The sequence below is a fragment of the Microchirus variegatus genome (assembly GCF_963457635.1).
Source record: "Microchirus variegatus genome assembly, chromosome: 16".
In the NCBI taxonomy this organism is placed as follows: domain Eukaryota; kingdom Metazoa; phylum Chordata; class Actinopteri; order Pleuronectiformes; family Soleidae; genus Microchirus; species Microchirus variegatus.
This window is the reverse complement of record NC_139817.1, coordinates 1,971,037-1,991,036: the sequence shown is the minus strand read 5'-3', so window position 1 is coordinate 1,991,036 and position 20,000 is coordinate 1,971,037. Positions and strand designations below refer to the sequence as shown.

Genomic DNA, 20,000 nt, shown 5'->3' with positions numbered 1-20,000 from the left:
AGTCACTAATAGCATGGTCATGGGCAAATCCAGTGTAAAAAAACTAAGGAGGTTAGCGGCGGACGCTAACGACGACGGTGATGACAGAAGACAAATAAATCCACTTTAACTGTAGCAGGTAGCTACGGTCACTGACGGAAAAGCGAAAACAAAACAAGTAGCCCAGAGAAGTGCCGAGTCATGCCAGGACTGTAAAAAAAAAAAAAAAAAAACAGTCACTAATAACAACAAATCCAGAGTAGCAACAGAGGCTAATAACAACATGCTAAGGTTCAAAGCGACATACATAAGCACATTCAGGAAGCTAAAGCTACGGTAATAGCAGTCACTAACAGCATGGTCATGGGCAAATCCAGTGTCAGAACGTTCAGGGACAAACCTGTACTGCTAGTGTAGCACAAGATGCTAATAATGACAAGCTACGGTACAAAGCTACCATAACAGCAGTTGCTAATATTGACATGTTCATTCAAGAATGACATATGCTAATTCAAACATGTTCAGACCTAAATCCACTGTAACTACAGATGCTAATAACAAAAACAAGGCGCTCAGGCAGCGACAAAGCTATGCTAACAACATTCGCTAACAACATGTACTGCTACTGTAACAATAGATGCTAATAATGCTGCTCAGAATGACTCGTTTAGAGACAAACCTGTCGCTAACAACAGACGATGATATTGACAGGTTAATGTACAAAGCTAACAGATGCTAATAATGTTGCTTGAACTGAAAATCACTCTTTATTTGTTGCTGCTAACTTCATGCTAAGGTACAAAGCTACTGGGGCCTAGCCTGTTCATGGACATGTCTGAGTAACAGTTGCTAACAACGTCTGTTTTACTCATTTTGACACCACAGAGACAAAAGCTAACGTAACAACAGTGGCTAATACCAACCATTTGGTTTAGTAAACTCACAAATATCACTCGCTCAGGGACAAATGTGCTATATTAAATGTGCTTGTTAGCATTATATGCTAACAAAGGTCACTAAGCTTGTGTCTTGTGAAGGAACTGAGACGTGATTCGAACGTATTTGTTTAGACGAGTGTTTTGACGTCGTCCCGTCTTCACAGGTGAGGACGTCCTCCCACAGTCCACGGTGGTTTGTGTTGTTGTCGCTTTATAATCAGCAGCAGCAGCAGCAGCAGCTCTGAACTCGGCCTCTGTAATTAGAGAGAGCTAATTTGTGAGCCGCGGTTGTTATGGATGCTGGTTGTTAACGGTTACCTGTCGTTATGGTTACCGTTTCCCTCTCTCACTGGGAAGACTTCAAGTACCACAGAGTGGGACTCACACACACACACAGACCTGTTGATGCTACTTTGTATTCTCACTCTGCAGAGTAAAATAATATATAAAAATGTTTCCATTGTAGGAAATGTAGCTAGCATTTATATGTATAACATCAGCATGTTTTTTTGTTTGTTTACAATTTCATGTTTGTAAAAATGTCGCTATCCTCGTCTGGATGAAAATATTAATTAAGTTGTATTGTTTTTGTAGTAACACGTGTAGCAACTGTGCTAATAGCAATATGTTCAAGGACAAAGCTACTGTAGCAACAGTTGCTAATAACAACACAAAAAAGGGGCACACTTACTGTAGCAATAAGTGCTAACAACAACACATTCAAGGACAAAGCTAATGTAGCACCATATGCTAATGACAATACAATAAAGGACAAAGCTACTGTAGCAACAGTTGCTAATAACACAAAAAGGGGCAAACTTACTGTAGCAACGGTTGCTAATAACAACAACACACACAACGACAAAGCTATTGTAGCAACAGTTGCTATAACAACACATTCAAGGACAAAGCTATTATAGCAACAGTTGCTAATAACAACTAAATAAGGGACAAAGCTATTGTAGAAACAGTTGCTAATGATGACTCAATGAAGGACAAAGCTACTGTAGCAACAGTTGCTGATAACAACACAATAAAGGACAAAGCTGCGGTAACAACAGTTGCTGGTAACAACAGTTGCTAATAACAACACATTCAAGGACAAAGCTATTGTAGCAACAGTTGCTATAACAACACATTCAAGGACAACGTTACCGTAGCAACAGTTGCTCATGACGACTCAATGAAGGACAAAGCTACTGTAGCAACAGTTGCTAATGACAACACCATAAAGGACAAAGCTACTGTAGCAACGGTTGCTAATAACAACACATTCAAGGACAACGTTACTGTAGCAGCAGTTGCTAATGATGACTCAATGAAGGACAAAGCTACTGTGGCAACAGTTGCTAAGCGACGAATCTGCCGTAGCAACTGTTGCTGGTAACAAATCAATATTGGACAAAGTTGTCACTAAAGTCAATAATCGCTCGTTGTTTGTGACAAAGCTACTTTAGCATCAGTCTCTAATAACAAAAACAAGTCCAAGGACGCGGCTAACGTCAACTCTGGCTTCATGCTGTTTAATAACAAACGATAATTCTGTAAAAATGAGATATTTGTCTTTTAAACCCTGCCTTTGGCCTCACGTCAGCTGGGATCGGTTCCACCTCCCCCCCCCCCCGACATTTTATGCTACAGTAACAACAGATGCTAATCATCATCATCATCATCATCATCACGGACTGATTCTCTGCTTTTTCTCATTAATTCACACAAACATAACGTGAAGTTTTCTCGCCGTGAGAACGTCCTCGCGCTCGTATCCAGTGCGTGAAATCGCAGTGGGTTTTGTTTGCCAGTGGCCATGCAGTCGCACAGTGAGATGGATGATGGACGCCCGAGTTATTATTCATGGCCGCAGTAGTCTGAGGACAGTGCACTAATCCAGGGGCGGGGAGATGCACATAGTTCTTATCATGATGAGGCTGCAGCATTAGATAAGAAAAGGGATAAATATAGAGCCCGTGCTTTGTTTTCCTAATCCAGCCGCGAGCCAAAGAAACTAACCTTTTTAAATAGGTCACCTTCTCTGCTTTTAGCAACAACGTCCACTGTGTGTGTGTGTGTGTGTGTGTGTGTGTGTGTGTGTTCTTGTCTTTTGTATAAGCCTGTCGTCTTTTTTTGTAAATGTTCCTCAGTTAAAGGGTCAGTGCGTGGGATTATTTTTAGTTTTTTTTTGTGGCGTGTGCTGCTGCAAAAACTGCATCTGTTTATGTCTGTGAAAAAAGTGAAAAAAACAGTTGACCTGTGGCTTAAGCTCCAACAGCCAATCACAGCGAGTATTAGCTTCACGACACACTCGGACGCTAGGCTAGGCTAACTGCTAATGCTGTGGCCAACCTCTTGTAGCAAAGGTCCTTTCAACCTCTTGCGATTCATTCATGCTCAACACAAACCAATTTTTCAAGTCGCTAGCATGCTAGTAACGTGAGCAAACACAGTTAATGACTGCTTGTTTGGGCTAATGCTAGCGCTTACTACGTTTAGAGTTGGCGCCCTGACTTCCCTTAAAAAAAAAAACAACAGCCAATCACAGCACGTATTAGTTTCACGACACACTTGGACGCTAGGCTAGGCTAACTGCTAATGCTGTGGCCAACCTCTTGTAGCTAAGGTCCTTTCAACCTCTTGCGATTCATTCATGCTCAACCCAAACCAATTGTTCAAGTCCCTAGCATGCTAGTAACGCGAGCAAACACAGCTAATGACTGCTAGCGCTTACTACATTTAGAGTCAGCAAACCCAACTTCCCTTGGAAAGAAAACACAACAGCCAATCACAGCAAGTATTATTTTCACAACACAATCGGATGCTAGGCTAACTGCTAATGCAGTGGCCAACTTCTAGTAGCTTAAATCCTTTCAACCTCTTGCGATTCATTCATGCACAACGCAAACCAGTTTTTCAAGTCCCTAGCGTGCTAGTAACGTGAACAAACACAGCTAATCACTGCTTGTTTTGGCTAATGCTAGCGCTTACTACGTTTTTCAGCACCCCAACCCCAACAGCCAATCACAGCAAGTATTTTTTTCATGACACGCTCTTGATGCTTGATGCTGGATGCTAGGCTAACTGCTAATGCACTGGCCAACCTCTTGTAGCTAAGGTCCTTTTAAACCCTTGCGATTAATTCACGATAAGTCGCTAGCATGGTAGAACGTGAGCAAACACAGCTAACGACTGCTTGATTGGGCTAATGCTAGCACTTACTACATGTAGAGTCAGCAGCCCAACTTCCTCGCTAGCTTATTTGCACACACAGCAACCGAACTGGACATCGGAATTATCTCTAAGCTAATTTGCGACAAACTTCTGGATCGCGCAAAGGTTGAAAAGGGGGCGGAGTCTGTCTTGAGAACGTAGAAGACAGGGTAGAAAAACATTCTAACGTTTTCTATTTACATCCAAACTCGTCCACAGTGATGCTGCTGCTGCTGTAACAGCAGACATTTTGTTGTTTTTATTCTGTATTCTGCGTTTCTAAAGAGCGACCCCGGTCCACAGAGTGTGGCCCCGGGGCCCGGGCCTCCATCCATCCATCCATCCACACACTCAGAGAGGACGAGGACGAGGACGAGGACACAAAGACAACAAAAAGACCCTCAGTGAAGGAGTCCATGGGTGAGCTGATGTGGAAGTCAGGCCTTTGTGCTCGCGCTGTCAGGAGATGTGTTCATGTGCATTAAAAGCATCCCAGCGACCAGTCGAGTGCATAAAACACTCGGAGGTTCTGCCGTTATATAAGATCCAGGCAGAGAATATGAATCAAAAGCTGTGCTTTCGCCGTGAGCTACGTCTAAAGACGATCCCGTGTACAGCTGTAAATATATAACATTAAACCAGCAATAACACAATCATTGATGTAATTTAGCTTCATAAAATCAAACTCTTCCTCCTGCACCAAACACCATAGAGGAAACGAGCGATTTTTACATCACAGCACGCGGGCGTCGTCGATCCACCGCTGCCTCCGTCACTGACTTCTAACGTGTGATTTTACGACTTCAGCGTTTGATTCAAATCAGTGACACAAAGTGACCACACGAGGCAGCAGTGGACCAGCAGCTCCTGTGTTCTCCGTGAGCTAAAATCGTTCGTTTTCTCTATGGGGTTTGGTGTGGGAGAGTGAGTGGTTTACAAAATTAGATTAATTTTGACACAAAAGGTCAAAGATATGTATTTTTTTTATCATATCGTATAAATATAGCTACTGTAGAATTTATTTGGCAAGACTTTATATATATGTATATATATGTATATTTATATTAGTACTGGGCATGTTAGCATGTTAGCTGGTCGTTAATGCCGGTTTAACGGCGTCAACATTAAACGCATGTTAACGCAAGACGCGTTTCCATGACGACTGACCCCCCGGAAAAAAGTCGCGCGCGACGTCACGTTTACGTGCCGCGGGACACCGGAAGTCCTGCCTCCATTTACCAGTTAGCTCCGTTAGCTCCTTTTAGCGACGTTAGCGTGCCTGCAGTCGAACTGGAGCGGTCTCGGTCTTTAAAGGTTTATTAAAGGAAAAAAACAGCAGCGCTACAAATAACGCTAGCGTACCTGCGTTGCTAGCGTAAAAACAGTGTGTGCCTCTGTTTTTAACGTTTAGCGTTAAAGTCGTCATGGAAACGCGTCTTACGTTAATATGCGCTAGCTAGTGCCCAGCTCTAATATATATATGTATATATATATATATATATATATTTATTCGGCAACACTTTATATATATACATATATATATATATATATGTATATATATACATACACATATATATATAATATATGTGTATATATATATATATATATATATATAATATATGTGTATATATATATATATATATATATATATAATATATGTGTATTAATATATACATAAATATATATTTTTGTGTAACTCTGTAATATATATATATATATATGTATACATAAAAACATAATTGTAAAATATGAACAAATACAGTGTGAGGGAAAGTCACATCCATGAAGACAGAGAATGTGTCCCCGCCCCCAGAGAGAGAGAGGGAGGGGAGAGAGTGTGTGTGTGTGAGAGTGTGTGTGTGTGTGAGAGAGAGAGAGAGGGAGGAGGGAGGAGTGTGTGTGTGTGTGTGAGCGAGCGAGCGATGCTGTCATGAGTATTAGTCTCTCTCTCTCTCTCTCTCATCCTCCTCCATCTCCTCTGTTCCCTCCCGTGATGTTAACATTCACTCCGACCGCAGCAGCCGTCGGCTTAAGCCCCGCGATCCGCAACCCTCGCCAGCCACAGACGAGCGCAGAGAGCTGAGCTGAGCTGCGGCCGCCGAGTTATCTCGCCGTCTCCACCTGCTGCTCGGCCGACAAACTTCTGAGTCCGTCACAGAGGAACCGACCGACCGCCACGGAGGAGGAGGAGGATGCACGCGCGGCGGACCAACATCAACAAGTCCGCGTCGTTTCTCGCGCGCTGATCCCGTGGATGGCCGCGGTATGGAGATCGCCTTGGTGAGCTTTGAGAACGGCGGTGCCAAAGGGAGCGGAGGTGGAGGAGGTGGAGGAGGAGGAGGCGGTGGAGGCAACAATGCCGAGGAGAGCTGCCGGAACGCGCTGGATGTCCCTCAGCCGGGGTTCATGCAGGATTACGGGGGTAAAGAGTTGAACACCCGAGGACATCAGCATCAGCATCAGCATCAGCAGCAGCAGCAGAGGATCCACAGCAGCGGCTCGTGGAAGATCAACGACATGAACAACACGCTCGGCTGCGGCGAGAACGCCATGGACGCGCTCCTGCGCGCCGACCACAGCCCGCACCTGTTCGACGAGGACATGCTGGACATGGACACGGACACGGAGAGCAACGAGCGGGTGCTCATCAACATCGCCGGGCTCAGGTACGAGACCCAGCTGGGCACCCTCAACCAGTTCCCGGACACCCTGCTCGGCGACCCGGCCAAGAGGATCAAGTACTTCGACCCGCTCCGGAACGAGTACTTCTTCGACCGCAACAGGCCGAGCTTCGACGGGATCCTGTACTTTTATCAGTCGGGAGGTAAGATCCGGCGGCCGGTGAACGTGTCCATCGACGTGTTTGCGGACGAGATCCGGTTCTATCAGCTGGGCGAGGAGGCCATGGAGAGGTTCCGCGAGGACGAAGGCTTCATCAAGGAGGAGGAGAAGCCGCTGCCGCAGAACGAGTTCCAGAAGCAGGTGTGGCTCATCTTCGAGTACCCGGAGAGCTCCAGCCCCGCGCGGGGCATCGCCATAGTGTCCGTGATCGTCATCACGATATCCATCATCACCTTCTGCCTGGAGACGCTGCCGGAGTTCAGGGACGAGCGGGAGCTTCAGGTCGCCAGCCGCCTGGACAGCAACAACAACAACAACAGCAACAGCACCGCCCCGCGACCCTCGCTCACCTTCACCGACCCCTTCTTCATCATCGAGACCACGTGCGTGATCTGGTTCACCTTCGAGCTGTTCGTGCGCTTCTTCGCCTGCCCCAGCAAGTCCGAGTTCTCCAAGACCGTGATGAACATCATCGACATCATGTCCATCATGCCTTACTTCATCACCGTGGGCACGGAGCTGGCCGAGCAGCAGGGGCAGGAGCACCAGAACGGCCAGCAGGCCATGTCGCTCGCCATCCTGAGGGTCATCCGCCTGGTGCGGGTCTTCCGCATCTTCAAGCTCTCCAGACACTCCAAGGGCCTGCAGATCCTGGGGCAGACCCTGAAAGCGAGCATGCGGGAGCTGGGCCTCCTCATCTTCTTCCTCTTCATCGGCGTCATCCTCTTCTCCAGCGCGGTCTTCTTCGCCGAGGCCGACGAACCCGAGTCCCACTTCTCCAGCATCCCGGACGCGTTCTGGTGGGCCGTGGTCACGATGACGACGGTCGGCTACGGCGACATGAGGCCGGTCACGGTGGGCGGCAAGATCGTGGGCTCGCTGTGCGCCATCGCCGGCGTGCTGACCATCGCGCTGCCCGTGCCGGTCATCGTCTCCAACTTCAACTACTTCTACCACCGCGAGACCGACCAGGACCAGTCGTCCCTGAAGGACGAGCCCAACAGCGGCCGAGCGAGTCCGGAGCTCAAGCGCAAGGGGAGCAAGACCTCCAACAAGTCCCAGGACGTGGAGAACAACGACCCGGCGGCGGGCGCGGCGACGGCGGCGGCGGCAGAGAAGGCCAACATCAAAGCCAACAGCAACATGGACTTCAAGAAATCCCTTTACGCGTTCTGTTTGGACACACGAGAGACTGACCTGTAGACCACAGAGAGAGAGAGCGAGGGACGACAAACTGTCGAGGCCCACGTTTAGTTGTGTAGAATAATTACCTCCATTCACGGGCTTTTTTGGGTCATTTGCACACGGCGGCAGCCGCGGAGGACGATCTGGTTTTCAGGAGAGGTCGAGTCACAAAGTCCAGGACTTTTAGAGAGAACGGCCCCTTTAATACAGCATGGAGTCATGCTGGAGGACGACAGTAAAGGGATAGTTCAGGGTTTTTTTGTTTTTTGTTTTTTTTAAACGTGGTTGTGATGAGGCGCTGACACAAAAGCAGATTTTAATCAACAAATACAAAAAACAACATTAGCTGATGTCTACAATAGCTTAAAGGTGCCATATGTAAGAATGTGGCCAAAAACGGTTACTACACTCAAATTCAAAATACAGGTGGAGGTCTTTTAGGTTTTCGTTTTTCTGACGTAACTGGCAACCCGTGGTTGCTCGGCAGCTGAGACTCTACTGACTGCAGTGATTGGTAGACGGCGGTAGGTGGCGCCACATGACGCCAAAACATGATTTCAAAACATAAACATGATTTGCAGTCTGCAAAATATTTGTTTTTAATGCAAATATTTTGTCTGTACTGTTGTTGTTGGTGAGTTCAGTTTGTTATATGAACATTATTCCTGAGTCTCTGTGACATATTAGGAGGATTTTATGGCCAGTTGCTTTAGATTTATTACATAATGCACCTTTAATAGATGATATTTGTGCGACTTTATCTCACTTTTTAGATTAAAAAAAACTGCTGATTCACCCAAACCAATTCCCATAGAGAAAATCGTGATTTTAAGCTAACGGCGACACAGCTCCCGCCGATCTACGGCTGCCGTCTTTAGTCAGTTTACGTCGTCGTGGTAAATCTTAACAACACAAGTGACAAAACAACACATTTGAACTTAGTAATGGAGGCAACAGTGGCTCAGGAAACCCCAGCGAGCTGTGATGTAAAATTGCCGATTTTCTCTACGGGGTTTGGTGTGGGCGGAGTGAGCGTTTAAAAACTGCAGTTTCCAGGCCAAAAAACAGCGCAAATGTGACATTTGTTCTTCCTTGTGAGCTCATGTGTGCCAGTACTTCACACTGCCATGCTTAAAAAAAAAAAAAAAAAAAAAACACGGACTAACCCTTTAATCGTGCGCCACACACAATCAAAGACAAACCAGTACTGTACGCTCTGCTCTGTACATAACGTAGGAAACGGTTGATTTTCAGCGCAAAGACAAAGTCAAACCCCCCCCCCGTACGTACGCTTAGTCGTTATGTTTACACGGAAAACATCGATGTACATATTTTCCCGCCCATTACTGATTTTTGATTTTGAACAACAACAACAAAATATAAGAAGAGAAGTTTATTTTTGAGGATGCAGACGCCTGTTTTCCTTCACTCAGGTTCTGTCAAAGACTGGATTATATATATTTTTTTGCTCTCACGGACCTGCAGAGAGGATTTTAACGAGGACGTCGACGCTTTTGGATTTATTTTCAAGACGAAAGGACAAAGGATGTGGAAAATACGTGAACTCGAGAGCCAAGAAAACACGGGACAGAGCAGAGGAGACAGAGCGAGGACGCCGCACAGAAACCAGGTTAGTGCTGTGTAACATAATACACATACATGTGTGTACTTCGCCCCCTAGTGGAGCGGAGGTGATCTGTTTTCCCTTATCCAAATGTGCCCTACTGTGAGTCAAATGACGCGTTTTGCATCACAGTAGGGCAAATTTTGAAAATGGAAAACAGATTTTTTTTACAACTCAGTGAAAAAACTGAGGGAGGGAAGCACATCTTCTAAAAAAAAAATACTACTGCTATTCTAGCAACACAAAGCCACGTTCGAATCGGTGAACTATCCCTTTAAGTCCCTATATCTGTGCTTGGAACTGTACTTTCAGAACCACTGCCGAGCGGACAGCTCCTCGCGTACGGAGAGCCGACAGCGACACAATTCAAGCTTAAAATCCAAACCCCTTACAGCGTAACTCATGAAATACCTTGTAATCACAGATTAGGTGAATAATCTGATATTTTTTGCTTCTATTACAGCAGAAAAACAACATAATATAGAATATAAAGTGTGTCAAAAAATGCAAAATCAGAAAAAACGAATCAGTTTTTCCAAATATAAAACGTCCACCTCATTATGTACCTGGCTCCTTACGCTGAGTAACGATGTCATCATTATCCATTATTTCCCGGGGATAATGATTATTAATGATTAGCTGGTTAATCACGTTGTCTCTGAAATGGCAAATCACGCAGAAAATCCCCCGTTATAATTCCCTTTATCGCAAACAAATCTTGCCTTTTAAACCGAAATAAATGTATTTTTCTGCAAAAACTGTTCTTTAAATGTCTAAAAACACCAGTTTAGTCTTTTGGGAATTGGTCAATATCACTCCGCGTTAAGGTTATTTAAAAGATAATGATAACGAGCGACGACTGAAGTCGTTAAGATTTACCAAAGACCAATAATTGTCTTTATTGAACGCGAGCTCCATTACGTGTTGATGAGCAATGGAACAATCCAGGGATTTATTTAACGAATTAGCTCAACGCCGGTGTCATGGTAACGTGGAGATAACCTCCCCAGATTAGCTGAGCTACGATTAAAAAAAAAGAAGTAATAAAATAAAATAAAATCCTCCTAATATGTCACAGAGACTCAGGAATAATGTTCATATAACAAACTGAACTCACCAACAACAACATTTCAGACAAAATATTTGCATTAAAACATATATTTTGCAGACTGCAAATTATGTTTATGTTTTGAAATCATGTTTTGGCGTCAGGTGGCGCCACCTACCGCCGTCTACCAATCACTGCAGTCAGTAGAGTCTCAGCTGCCGAGCAACCACGGGTTGCCAGTTATGTTAAAAAAAAAATAACGAAACCTAAATGTTTTTTGAATTTGAATGTAGTAACCGTTTTTGGCCGCATTCTTACATACGCCGCCTTTAATTACTATGTCAAAATGTTCAATTTATTCACTCTGTAAACCACTCACTCTCCCACACCAAAGTCCATAGAGAAAATCAACGATTTTAAGCTCACAGGGACACAGGAGCTGTTGGTCTACTGCTGCCTCGTGTGGTCACTTTGCGTCACTGAGGTCAATCTGAACGAAGGATTTTAAAAGCCGAATTTTACAAAATAAGACATTTGAACGTATTAATGGAGGCAGCAGTGGATCAACAACTCCTGTGAACTCCTGTGTCTCTGTGATGTTAAAATCGTTGATTTTCTCTATGGGGTTTGGTGCAGGGAGAGTGAGTGGTTTACTAACAGTGAAGATAAAGACGTGAACATGTGATAACGGTGAAGAAGACGTCGTCGTCTCGTGTTTTCGTGAGGAGCTTGTGTGACTGAGCAGAAGCTGCAGGACTAAAATCTGCCGCGGCTTCACCTCCGCCGGCAGCGCAAGCATCTGGACGCAGTCGAGCAAAACGCTGCCGCGTTACACGTTCGAACGCATCTTTTATTCATCACATCTGATTTGGTTTTTCCAACCAACGCTCGTAAATTACAGCTTCCATCAACGTCGTCGTCTCCCGACTGAGTGTTAACGCTTATACGTCGTGTTTAAGTTACAACACCAGCGAGGGGTTTGTGTTTATTACCTTTTAGTTTAAGAACTATTTATACTTATTGTTACTGGAGATTGAGACCCATTTGTACCTTAATAGACAAAACAAACACATGCTACGTGATGCTAAACACTCGAGGGTGTTTTCACATGGCTGCAATGTGCAAACTTCACCACTAGATGTCACTGAAACCCGCACACTGGTCGTTCAAGAGACTGTTTAAGATTCAAAAGAGCCAACGGACTCAAACTGCCGTGCCCCTAGTGGTCATAGTCAAAATGACGCACCACTAGCTAGGCATAAGAAATGCTAAGCGCTATTTTCGTAATTCTTTTCATAATATGTGTTAGCACGTAAGGGTTCGAAATGAGGAAAGCGGGACGATGTCGAGGACGCGTATAAACGTGGACGTTGTTGTTGTTTTTTTTTGTCGCGTTTGACGTCACGTTGACGCTTTTAGATGAAACGGTGGATTGTTGTGGCGTCAGCAGTTGTACCGGTTAATTTTGGTCAGGAGAAACTGGAGCCACACGGCAATGGTTCCACTTGATTTTGGGTCCCGATCATTGTTTGGAATTTGGCTAGTGACCAAGAACAGTGAAATAGCGGTTTGGAAAGGCTGGAATCAGCAGGACGTTTGGGTTCTGAGAGACAGGGTAAAGTGTTTGGACACCTGGACGCAGACGGGGTTGAGTTGAGGTGGTTTGCAGGATCTGCTGGAGCTTGGAATGGACCAAGAACCGCACAGAAGTGCCATCTGGTCTGTCTGCTACAAAGAAAGCTAACATTAGCTAAAACTGACCCCAAAAACTTCTATTAGATCATCTGGTGTCAGGTTTAACGTACATGAACGAAACTTGGTACGCGCACTTATGAGGTTGGGGCGATCAAAAAAGTCAATGACGACCTATGCTCTAAACCCAACAGGAAAGCCGCCATCTTGGATCGAACGCCAACTCGGAGTCGGATTTTGGCGATTCCGCAAAATTCCTAATGGCAACTTTCTCGTTTTAACCTTCACAGTTCCACCAATTACATAACTGTTAAACTGTATTATATATGTGTCCACATACTTTTGGCCGTGTTTTTTGGTTTGATTGGACCAAACTGCTCGACAGCCTCTGTTAGCGTTACCTGCCGGTTGCATCGATTAGCCAGATCTAACAGGACAGTCCACGCCGTCCAAGACTCCTAAATCCTGGCAGTTGGCGTTTAATGTGCCAAATTGGTGCGGCCGCCGCTCTGAAAATACTAATTAGAGGAGTCCGTCTGCTGCTGGCAACAGACGGACGCAGATAAACCATCACTGCCAAAATAGTGTCTGAGTCTAAGGCAGGTAAACATCCTGAATGAAGGTTTATGGGATTGTTGGGTGGACTGTGGCATCAATATTTGTTCTTTTTGGAACAAAAACAGCACTTTTTTATATATATAGTGCATATAATAAGGGAGTGCAAAAAATGAGGGAGTGCAAATAACAAGTAAGGGAGTGCAAAAAATGAGGGAGTGCAAATAACAAGTGAGGGAGTGCAAAAAAATGAGGGAGTGCAAATAACAAGTGAGGGAGTGCAAAAAATGAGGGAGTGCAAAGAACAAGTGAGGGAGTTCAAAAAATGAGGGTGTGCAAATAACAAGTGAGGGAGTGCAAAAAATGAGGGAGTGCAAATAACAAGTGAGGGAGTGAAATTAACAAGTGAGTGCAAAAAATGACGGAGCGCAAAAAATAAGGGAGCACAAATAACATGTGAGGGAGTGCAAAAATTAGGGAGTATAAAGAACAAGAAAAGTACGAGCCGTACCAAGGTTGTAGGAATGTTACATTTTTGCTCGAGCAGAAGATTTTACATGAAGACACAGATACGACAGATTATGGACCAACTGTAGACCTTCGACTTCTTTAAAACGATATATAAATCTGTTTGTGGTTGTTTGGCGTCAAGACAAGACATCTGCGTAAACTCTGTCCACCAAATCCAGCCAATAATAACAGTCAATGTACGTCATATATTATATATATATAGAGAGAGCCGTGATTCACTCCTCTGTCATTCTGTAAGTCTTTTTTTTTGCTTAAACCTCAACTTTTACCTGATTTACACCTGATTTACTTGATTCTGGACGTTTATTATACTATTATTGACCAAGAAGCCACAAAAAAACCACAGATTTTAGTTGATAAATAGTGGAATATTTACTCGATTCATCGATTTGAAGCATTTTTCCATGATTAAAACAAGGTTCCTGATTGTTTTCGCTTCTTAAATGTGAATATTTGATGGTTTCTTTGCTCCACGTAAACAAAGAAATCACTAAAAACTGAATTATTAAGGTTTCTGGACAAAAACAAGTCCTCATTTCCTGGTTTGACAAACACCGATCGAAGTTTTCTGACATTTTATGGACGGAAAATATCGTTAGCATCGTTAGCATCACACTCCCGTCACGGAGGTTGTTCTTTACTTCATTTTAAATCCATAAATGATTGGCCTTAACTTTTTAAAGGCGCTTCCTCAGAAACTCTCAGAGTTCTGTCTCTGTGATCGACACGAGAGCAGTTTTTTTATATTTTAATCCAAACCTTCTCTGTAATCTGGGCCCAGTGTAGCAGCGTCCGCCGCCGCCGCAGTTAGCGTAAATAAAGTCTGTATATGTGGAGCATTATCATGCTGCTATTTTTAACCCTCATAAAAGCCATTTAATCCTGGGGCCAATTTTTTTCTTTTTTACTTTGCGTGACGGCAGAGTAAATGCACCAAATATTAGTTTGCCGTAAGTTGCTCGACTAATTCCCGCCGCTGTCGCCGCACACACACACACACACGCTCCCCCACACACACACACACAGAAGCGTGGACGTGTGATTAGCGCCCGTTACATCGTGATTGACAGGACTGTGATGACAAATATCTTTTTTCCCGCCATTTCTTGGGGCGAGACGACGATTAGCGCTTAGCTCCTTTCGCGTCCTCTGATAGCAGCGCAGAAACGGAGAGAGACGAGGACGTTACGTAATCTCACACACACACACACACACACACACACACACACACACACACACACACACACACACACACACACACACACACACACACACACACACACACACAGCTGAGCTGTAACCTCCACAAAAGTCACCGCACAGCACAAAGAGAGAAGCTGGTGATGTGAGTGACGGGCGGACATGTTTGTGACGGAGGTAGAAAACAACGTCAACATCACACTTTTGCCCTTAAATACACAACAAAATGGACGACTTTGACTTAAAAACTGCTTTAACGGCAGATTTTTATCAGAATATTCTGTCAAATCACAGTTTGTGTTTGTGTTTCTTCCTCCGGTGAATCGTCGTCGTCTTGTTGTTGTTGTTGACGATAACAAAACGACCAAAGTGCAGCACGCACACGAGCAACAAACGACGGCGCCGTGGAGACAGTGTTACCATGGCGACACTTTTACAGCTTTCACTTCACTTCCCTCTGTCAGACAGAGAGAGTTGTGTCAGGTTTTTACGTAAATACATTTTCTACATTCACGCTGCAGATTAGATTAGATTGGATGGTAATTTGTCCAAAAGCCCAGTTTGTGTTGCTTGGATCAGTTGCAAATTTTTTAAATCCTATTGCGAGACAATCACAACGCGATATGTCACTGATAATCTGACGAAAACCATAATGTTTACGTCTCTATTTATTCAGGACATAGAGGTCAAAGGTCATAAAGTCTAAAATGTATAAGAACATGTGAGGGAGCACAAATAATAAGTGAGTGCAAAGAACAAATGAGGGAGCGCAAAAAATGAGGGAGTGTAAAGAACAAGTGAGGGAGTGCATACAATGACGGAGTGCAAAAAATAAGGGAGTGCAAAGAACAAGTGAGGGAGTGGAAAAAATGTGGGAGCGCAAAAAATGAGGGAATGCACAGAACAAGTCAGGGAGTGCAGAAAATGACGGAGCGCAGAGAACAAGTGAGGAAGTACAAATAATAATGGAGTGCAAAAAAATGAGGGAGTGCAAAAATGAGGGAGTGCAAAAAACAAGTGAGGGAGTGCAAAAAATGAGGGAGCGCAAAAATGAGGGAGTGCAAAGAACAAGTGAGGGAGTGCAAAAAATGAGGGAGCGCAAAAAATGAGGGAGTGCAAAGAACAAGTCAGGGAGTACAAATTATAAGGGAGTGCAAAAAATGAGGGAGCGCAAAAAATGAGGGAGTGTAAAGAACAAGTGAGGGAGTGCAAAAAATAAGGGAGTGCAAAAAATTAGCGAGCATAAAACACAAGGAAGCGCAAAAAAACAAATGAGAGAGTTCAAATAACAATTGAAAGAACACAAAAAATCAGGGAGCACAAAGAACAAGTGTATTTAAAAAAAAAATTAAATCTAATATTTTTGATTAATTAAATTCATATTTGATTTGCTTCTCAAAAAGTGTCGACACAAATCTAATTCCGTATGAAAACTATTTCTATTCTTCATGTTCACAGACGATATTTCCGGCAAATGACTTTTGTTCCTCACGCTCTTTACTACGTATAAATATAAACGCCGTTCACGTCGTGAAAGATCTAAAAACAAAAGGAACTCGTGTGTCATTACAGAGTCGAGCAGGTTTATTTTAAACCTCATGTGTGAGACGAGAGAAAAAGGAAACGACGATAATTACAGGTTTTTTTAAAGAGGCCTCGAGGTCTTTGACATGGAAACGACTCAGATACTCAGATCTTACGTAACCTGGTGCTTTCAGCTCTTTTCTCTGAGCGTCTTCTCTTCAGGACTCTGAGTTCATCAAATGTACGTAAAACTCCAGTGGAAAATGCTAATTAATCCTCCGCGACCTCGTTTCACACATGCTAACAACATCACATTCACTTCTTTACGCCGCGCTGACTCCGGCTGACACACGAGGAGTGAGTGAGTGAATGAAAATATGCAAATTAGCAGGATTATGTTTTTTTCCAGGAGCCACAGAAGACACAATACTGAGCTTTAATTTAGCTTTAAAAAATATAGTTTCATGAATTTACTAGATTTTTTTCATTATTCTTATTTTAAATAATGCTGATTATTTTGTTCCATAAAAACTGTGTTTAACTGATTAAATCTGATAAACTTTAACTGTTTGATGTTGACAAAGATTACAAAAAGTTGTATAAACTACATTAAATACATGAAAAAAACATTACTTAAAAAAAAACTAAAATTAGCTTTAGAATGAACATGAATATACAAAAAAATAAAAAAGACTAATTGGTAATTGATGAATAATAATCGTCTAATGCTGATTATTAAAACAAAAATGCAAATATTGGAGTTTTTTGTTAAGACGTTTTCTGGACTAACTTTAAGTCGTGTAACAAATACGCGTAAATTAGCGTGTTAATAAAATTCATAGTGTATTTCGACGATTTTGGAGATTTTATTCTACTTTATTTCTCTTTGCAACGAACCAAAAAAAACTGTCAAAACTTCATTATCTATATATTTGTATCAATTAATTAATTAATTAATTCATGTATGTATGTATTTATTCATTTATTTATTTATTTAATTAATGTATGTATGTATGTATGTATGTATGTATGTATGTATGTATTTATTTATTTATTTAATTAATTAATTAATTAATTAATTAATGTATGTATGTATGTATGTATGTATGTATGTATGTATTTATTTAATTAATTATGACCCTGAACACAAAAGCTGTGTTTGCAGTTTGTTTTTTCCTCCTGGTGAAAAAATTGTAGTTGAACACTTTTCACAGTCACGTTGTTGCTGGAACTCACGCGTGAACGTGACGCGGTTACGTAACGCGGCATCGGTGAGGAAAGGTCAGCGTGTGCAGGGACGTCTGTCTGTCTGTCTGTCTGTCTGTCTGTCTGTCTGTCTGTCTGTGTCTCTGTCTGTCTGTCTGTGTCTCTGTCTGTCTGTCTCTCACCGAGTCTTCACTCAGACTTTTCCACAGCTGCCAGAACTAAACATTCATCATTAACCTGCGGTGGATCAGAGTCAGAGATCCTGGATGTTTAAAAAAAAGCTCGTCGTTCTTTCACTATCTTGTATTTTGGCTCCATTTCTGCTGGTTTTCCAGTTTCTGAATTGAATTTAAAAAAAGGGGTTTAATTGAACCCATTAATTGCTCACAACAGCCCACGTGTGTTACACTCGTGCAGCGACTTGTTACTAACGCTGAAATATGTTGATATTTAACACACACGTCGCCATCTGTTATTATTATTATTTATCCGCGCTCGCTGCTTTTCACTTCACATCATTTGAAGTGCAGCGTTTTTACTGAGAGGAGGAAACAGCGGAGTGTTTTTCAAGCAGTCGTTGAATGACGTCAGCTTTGTTTCTCTGTTAAACAGACTTTTAAAACACTCGTCCTTCCACAACAAACCCCATAGAGAATATTAGCTTTTTTAGCTCACAGGGACACAGGAGCTGCTGGTCCACTGCTGCCCCGTGTGGTCACTTAAAGTCACTTAAGTCAATATAAACGATGCAGTTTTAGTGCAGCGAGGGAGCTTTTGAATGATAGCGATATAATAAGGGAGTGCAAAGAACAAGTGAGGGAGTGCAAAAAATGAGGGAGTGCAATGAACAAGTGAGGGAGTGCAAAAAATGAGGGAGTGCAAATAATTAGGGAGTGCAAATAACAAGTGAGGGAGTGCAAAAATGAGGGAGTGCAAAAAATAAGGGAGCGCAAAAAATTAGGGAGTGCAAAAAATGAGGGAGTGCAAATAATTAGGGAGTGCAAATAACAAGTGAGGGAGTGCAAAAATGAGGGAGTGCAAAAAATAAGGGAGCGCAAAGAATGAGGGAGTGCAAAGAACAAGTGAGGGAGTGCAAAAAATTAGGGAGTGCAAAAAATGACGGAGCGCAAGAAATAAGGGAGCATAAATAACAAGTGAGAGAGCGCAAATAATAAGGGAGCACAAAGAACAAGTGAGGGAGCGCATACAATGAGGGAGTGCAAATCATAAGGGAGTACAAATAACAAGTGAGGAAGTGCAAAAAATGAGGGAGTGCAAATAATACGGGAGCACAAAGAAGAAGTGACGGAGTGCAAAAAATGAGGGAGTGCAAAGAACAAGTGAGGGAGTGCAAAAAATTAGGGAGTGCAAAAAATAAGGGAGCACAAATAACAAGTGAGAGAGCGCAAATAATAAGGGAGCACAAAGAACAAGTCAGGGAGCGCATATAATAAGGGAGTGCAATTTGTGCAAATTGTAGACTTATGCTGATGTAGATACGATAAGGTGAGCCTTTTGTTGAGTGGTTAAAATAGTTTTTCTCTGTGTGTCAGCTTGGTTCTTGACACAGGGGGGCGCTCACAGTACTCAGTTTGGTCCAATAGCCGTGTTATGAGAGCACAGATTGGGTTCGTTAGCGGCGCACACGTGCGTCCGCCTCTGTTTCGGCTGCTGAACGTGAATTTTTGGATCTATTTTTAAAGCCCGGGGAGAAGGAAAATCCTGTTTGATGGCTCTGACAGACGAGGCGACACAACTGCGTCACATAAACGCTTATGTGTGTGTGTGTGTGTGTGTGTGTGCGGCGGCGGCGGCGGCGTCACGTTCGCCTCCATGTGCCGCTGTCACTCATGCGTGAACGCACAGATTTAATTACTCAGAAATAATATTCACCAACGTCCAAACGCACAGATATAAATAGACTCTGTGTGTGTGTGTGTGTGTGTGTGTGTGTAGTAATCAGAGCGGAGCCGCCGTCGGTGTCCGAGCGCAACGAACGTCAGACACATGAGGCGAGAGAGGAGAGGGGGAGGGGCCACACGAGGGCCAATCACAGCGCGACGGCGCGCTCGGTCGACTTTCACCGCGAGGCCATGATTTTCAATACGGCCTCAGGAGACGAGGACGAGCGCGGACGCTAACGGCGGCGTCGTCGCCGTCGTGTTCATGTTTATAGATTAATACGATAGCTATGTGTTTACATGGAGCTCATGCTAGTCATGGCGTCTGCGTGTACGTGAAAAATTACGTAACTCTGCTTTTGATATTTGATGGAAATTGATAGAAGATATAAAAAAAACGATCCAACGCAGTTTTTCCTTATTTAGCGACTTAAAACGAGACAGATATCGTAAACTGGAGTACCGATATCATTCCGATATCTGTCATTTAGGACTGATTGTTATTTAAAATTTTTTTTACAGTGCGATATACTCTATATGCGATTTTTGGACTGGGTCCGATTTTACATTTT

At 43.3% G+C, this 20,000-nt stretch overlaps 2 protein-coding genes across 2 annotated transcripts in view; both read left to right on the top strand.

Annotated features, from left to right (window-relative positions):
• Window positions 1-20,000, top strand: part of LOC310938169 (histone H3.2) — a gene marked incomplete at its 3' end in the record, with an annotated part of 144,022 nt that overhangs the window by 88,230 nt on the left and 35,792 nt on the right. The gene's annotated exons all lie outside the window — the stretch shown is intronic.
• On the top strand, window positions 6,387-8,165 carry LOC310938172 (potassium voltage-gated channel subfamily A member 10; the record flags this gene model as incomplete). The annotated part of the gene is made up of 1 exon (XM_083902623.1): window positions 6,387-8,165. The coding sequence occupies one exon, from the start codon at window positions 6,387-6,389 to the stop codon at window positions 8,163-8,165; it is 1,779 nt and encodes a 592-aa protein (XP_083758749.1).